The sequence below is a fragment of the Limulus polyphemus genome, unplaced genomic scaffold (genome assembly GCF_000517525.1).
Source record: "Limulus polyphemus unplaced genomic scaffold, Limulus_polyphemus-2.1.2 Scaffold1174, whole genome shotgun sequence".
Taxonomy (NCBI): Eukaryota; Metazoa; Arthropoda; class Merostomata; order Xiphosura; family Limulidae; genus Limulus; species Limulus polyphemus.
In genome coordinates this window covers 268,694-274,636 of record NW_013666784.1, presented here as the reverse complement: position 1 = coordinate 274,636, position 5,943 = coordinate 268,694, and the positions used below count along the sequence as shown (strand labels likewise).

The 5,943-nt window shown below is 34.9% G+C and overlaps 1 protein-coding gene across 1 annotated transcript in view; it reads right to left on the bottom strand.

The window, feature by feature from the left end:
* Positions 1–5,943, bottom strand: part of LOC106462464 (neuron navigator 3-like) — a gene marked incomplete at its 3' end in the record, with an annotated part of 58,044 nt that overhangs the window by 46,900 nt on the left and 5,201 nt on the right. The window contains exons 3-4 of the mRNA XM_013922390.2: positions 4,381–4,433; positions 3,734–3,832 (exon numbers count right to left, since the gene is read on the bottom strand). Coding sequence (XP_013777844.2) covers positions 3,734–3,832; positions 4,381–4,433 — 152 coding nt within the window. The remainder of the gene's footprint in view (positions 1–3,733; positions 3,833–4,380; positions 4,434–5,943) is intronic.

The following is a 5,943-nucleotide window of genomic DNA, read 5'->3' as shown; positions in this document are numbered from 1 at the left end:
ACAGCATTGCATGCCGAATGTGTGTCTCATCACTATTAGCGATTAGAGTATACTAAGCTTTACACATTATATAGGCTACACTAACGTGACGTTTAGGCAGTTCATTTAACTATTATACTTGATGTACGTTTTGTGGGGGGGGGGTAGTTAATAAAAGTGTTCCAAAACACGACATTAATTTCTTGACGACCTGATATAAAAATATCTGAAGTGTTGAATACTGAAGGTTTATATTCATTTACATCCTTTTAATAGATATCTGTCATTCTCTTTCTCCAAATGGAGACTGCCCAGCCAGAGGATTTGACTATGTAGTTACAGGATTCTAGTGATCTCTATCCTTATATGTCGTAATACAGTCCTTAATCTGAATATCTACTGTATACTTCTCTATCAACATGTGCATACAATCTACCCACTCAAAGGATATAGCTATGTAGTTATAGGGTTCTAATGACCACTATCCTTATTTGTTGTAGTACAGACCTTAATGTGAATATCAACTGCACCCTTCTCTAACACGATGTACATAGAGACTGGCCTGTCAAAGGATCTGGCTTTGTAGTTACAGGATTATAGTGATCTCTGTCCTTGTTTGTCGTAGTACGGTCCTTAAGTTGAATATATAAGACTGCCCAGCCAAATGATCTAGCCATGTAGCTACAGGTTTTAGTGATCATTGTCCTTACTAGTTGTAACACAGTCCTTTCTAAATAACAACTACTATTCTGCAACACACGTTCCCACCTAGATTCTACATGCATTTGGTGAAATTTTTCTCCATTGTTGTTTTAGACAGTTGATGAAAATTGGGAGCTTGTAGTTTAAGCTTTTAAATTAAACCCTGCAGATGGTCTCAAAGGTGTTATGTAGGGTTAATATCTGTAGTGTGGGTTATTTCAAGACTCAATATTGTTTACTTGAAACCAGCCATTAGTTGTACGTACTTTTTGGTATAAACAATTATTTTTTGGAACAGCACGTTGACCTGCTGATCAAATAACCTCGCAATGATCACTGGAATTCCGTAATTTGAGATCTATTTATGTACATGTCCATTAAAACAAACAGTAATTTCACATGTAAATTCAAAAGATAATGCACATAATGTTTGTCTCACTTTAATACTCCCGCCATAATCTTTTACAGATGACAAAACAGTCATAGTGATAGTCGAATTGGTCACCTGTTTGACCCGAAATCCATATTCAGTCATTACTTTGAAATCGTCAAGATTCTATTGCTGATGAGCCTTATGTTAGTCAAAGCATTGCCGAGGAGATTCAGGGGTAAAATACATGTACAGTCTGTTCACCCAGTTTTTACAATGTAGCCACATTCATAAAAAGCATTCGTAAACGATTTCCAAAAATTTCAGATTCACGAATTTATAAAGGTTTGGGATCTTGATGTACTTTGTAACTTCTAATCTACCTAGCTCGTGTGTTTTTATGTTTACACTCCTTGAATTCCCGTATAGAGTGGTGGGTGAGCAACGTTACAAGCACTGGCCTTAACATTTTTGACAAGAGCGTGTATATAAGGTCAATTCCAGTTTATGTGGACGATTTATATATTTTACGAGCTCAAATACTTGTCAAATGATGGGGACTGTTTAACCTTAATTAAAACAATGTAAGGTTAATAAAAATCATATACTTCAAAGTAATAACTTTAATAATTTTAAAATTATAACATAGCTTCTTCATAAACAACATTTACAGTTTCCTTTCCATCTATCAACAAATAAAGATTTTGAGGTGATCCCACTCTTGAACACCCTACATCTTATTGACCATGAGGAAAACATGGTTGTTTGAGGAACAATCCAGCAACGTTTTTAATTTGACCTTGAATCCATTTAGAATATTCAACATGGTCTAAAGCGTCAACCTGCCAAGATTGTTTGAGATTGACTCAATAGGCTGCCCCCCCCCCCCCAATGGCACAGTGGTATGTCTGCGGACTTATACTACTAGAAACCGGGTTTCGATACCCGTGGTGGGCAGAGCACAGATAGCCCTTTGTGTAGCCTTGTGCTTAATTACAAACAACAACAATAGGCTGGGAACAATTAACCAATAGGCTTTACAAAATAGAAATAGGATTAAGTTCAATTTTGACTCCATTAGGATATTCCCCATAGTTCATAGTATTTACATACAAAATTTGGTCGAGGTTGGCCCAATAGGCTCGGAGGAGTAAAGGTGCTAAAAACCACACATGTATATATATATATATAGTCACTCAGCGCTAGCAGGTGCGAGCATGGTGCCATTCATGACATGGTTAGAACAGATTTATATATTTCGCTCATGGTGAATTCCGACTATTCGACAATGCAATGCCACAAAGATAAACTTATGATTAGAGAAGCACGTTACAGCTCTTTCCTACAGTGAGGTTGTTAAATGATGCACAGCTGAAGGGCATCACATTTCAAAGAATAGAACCTTCAATTTTCTCCGTGGAGGAAGAACGACACATACAGTGAAGAGTTTACGACAGAAATGGACTTCCAAACACACCACAATTCAATACAGGCCAACGCTGTCATCCGCTATATTTAAAATAGAACTAATCCAGCAAATTACATTTGTTTCTAGCTGCACTTCTCCCATAGTATCTCACATTGGTTACCATTTGGGTGGTTAAGGAATTAACGTTCAAACTTACATTGGTTCCCAACTGCGATGAAGCAAGACATAGCTTCTGACAATGTTAGAATATAACAAACAAAGATTTGAACTTTGCAAAATCTCACAAACTTCCAGTACTCTTCAAAATCATCGGTTATTTAACAGTAAAGATGGCCGAAGGAATTGAAATCATAGCAATCCCATCAGACAATATGCGTGTCAAATTTGTTCTGTTTTAATGTAGTCTTGGAAGTCTACATCCACGTATAGTGGAGGATCAGTGGAAAAAATTTTAAGATGTGTGGCTTAAGATTGAAATCTCAGTCCTTCACATAAGCTCCTTACGGTGGAAGCTACGATGTCAACAATAAAAATTAAATTATCCTGGTTCTACGAGGAACTTATATTATAAAGACCATGCAAGAATACACATGAACGTTAACTTGTTATGCCAGCTTGTGGTACTAACAATGGTTGCTAGCTGCGTGGCCACAGTAGTTTACACTGGTTTTCAATTACACTGTTAAATGTCTAACACAGCAACAATTTGAAAATTGTACGGAAGTAGCAGCTTATATTGGTTGTGAACTGTATGGTTTAACTAAGAACAAAGTATATTACAATAATTGCTAGATTAGTGATTACAAAGTTTGTTAGCTGCGTGGTCCAGGTACCAACACAATAATTTACACTAGTTGAGAGGTATGTTGTTAAGGTTTTAACATAGCAAACCCTTAGTTTCTAAGTTTGTGACTAAGGTATTCATTTACATAGTATCTACTATTGGCTACCAGTTGCGTTGTCAATGAGCTAACTTACACTGTTTTCCAACTACGTTTGTAAGGTCCTCACACAGTAACTTACATTGGTTGTCAGGTGCGTGGCTAAGAAACTAATGTAGCAACTTACACTTAAATTGATTACCAGTTGCGTGGTTGAGGAACTAACACGGTAATTACATTGGTTTTCAGCTATGATTGTAAGATTCTCACACGGTAATCTAAACTAGTTAATAATTGCGTGGTTGAGGAACTAATGTTCTAACTTACACTGGTTTCCAACTACGTCTGTAAGGTTCTCACACAGTAACTTACATTCGTTGTCAGTTGCGTGGTTAAATTAGCCACTTTCTCATTTGCCTGGTCCAATTCCTTCTTTAGCTTTGAGATCTCTTGGGCGTGTTTCTCTTTTGTCTGTGGATGAAATGAGAGAAATAAAACTTTACTCATCGAAACAAACTATGAAGTAAAACTAGTTTTATTTTAGACAAAACTTTGTAAAGACTGTTATCAAGAAAACATATAGATACATTCTGAAGATATAGGTCGTTGTTTACTTACAGTAATAACAATGTCTCGATAGAAACTTCAGTTTGCGTTAAACAAAGTAAATAATAAAGATATATAGATGTTTATCGGCTTCCCCGACAACACAGTTAAATTAGACATTAATTATTTGAATTTATAAGGAAACCAACATGTGAAAACATACAAAAGGACAAACAAAAGATCTGATTATAATTATAAAAATCGTGATTGTTCATCAGTACACTGATGGCGAATTTTTATCTATAGTATACAAACACATATCGTTTCATTTTCTTGAAAAGCATAAGACAAACACTTAACTCTAACATTAAGCTACACAGCTAGTATCACTTAAAATGTATAAAACATTAAGCAGTTTTATTGATAAAACCGATGATGAGCAGTAATGATGTAAAACATTCAACAAATCTTACCGCTAAGTGTAAAGATGAAGTCGTTGATACAAGTGACAAAGACGAAGAGTGCACTAAAGTAAAGAAACATAAGGTTATCATAAGTCATGCTAGTGACTAAAACAAATGATACATCGGTAATTCATACGACAGTTGACACAGGTGACAAAGAAGAACAGTTAGCTAAAGTTATTATAAGTTATGTTAGTGTTTAAAGTGTAGGTTGCTAATGCATACGACGATTGATACAAGTGACAAAGAGGAACAGTTAACTAAAGAAACATAAGTTTATGATAAGTTATGCCAGTGATTAAAAGAAAATGTACGTCGCTAATTCATGTGACGGTTAATACAAGTGACACTAAAGAAACATGCTAGTGATGAAAACAAAGTGTTGGTGCTAATTCACGAGGAAGTTGATACAAGTAATCAAAAAGTTACCTGTACATAGCTTATAAGAAACAAAAAGTTGTTGCTGATATATATAGCCACTGATAAAAGCGATATAAACGAATCACATACTAGAAATACACAATTTTAACATCCCAATGACGACAGTGTAAAGTTACTGAAACATGAAGTGTCTTTTAATTTTGGCATTTTTTGAATTTTAAACGTTCATCGTATTTTTTTAACTTTAAAACTTAAAAGTCTTTGTAATAAATATGAACCTTGACAGAGTGACAAAATACGAACGTTTACAGATGTGACAAACACTGACCGTTCACAGAATACAGAAGTACCAACTTTGTGGTAATTCACAGCGAAGTATACGAAAGTGACAAAGACTAACCGTACACAGAATACAGGCGAACTTATACCGCTAGAAAACTGATTTCGATACCCGTGGTGGGCAAAGCACAGATAGCCCTTTGTGTAGTTTGTGCTTAATAACAAACAACAACAACAGAATACAGAAATATCAAGTTCACTGTAATTCCCAGTAAAGTATATGAAGGTGACACAGGCTAACCGTTCACAGAATACAGAAATATCAAGTTCACTGTAATTCCCAGTAAAGTATATGAAGGTGACACAGGCTAACCGTTCACAGAATACAGAAATATCAAGTTCACTGTAATTCCCAGTAAAGTATATGAAGGTGACACAGACTAACCGTTCACAGAATACAGAATTATTCAGATGTGAGTATTTGACACAAAGGTTGTTGAAGAGGTAAAGATGAACCACTTAAAGAACAAGTATTTTTGTAAAATCTATAAAAGTTCATTAAAGCGAAAATAAAAACCGAAAATTAATGAAGAAACAATAAGTTTTCGGAAATTATTTTGATTGTATAAGTGACAAAAACAAACCCTTCCCAAGAACAGAGAGATATCAAATTGTTGATAATTCATGCGTATGCTTGTACAGAGTATTTTACTTTCGCACCATTGTATATTGATATTTTGAACTAGTTACCAAAAAACTAAAATACAGCACGTTGTATAATTTTTAAAGTAATCAGTTAAATAAATTAGCTACCTAATTCCAAAAAATAATGTTTATTTCAATTTAAATTCATAACAATAATAATATGCTTCTATCTACTGGGCTGGCATGGCCAGGTGGTTAGGGCACTCG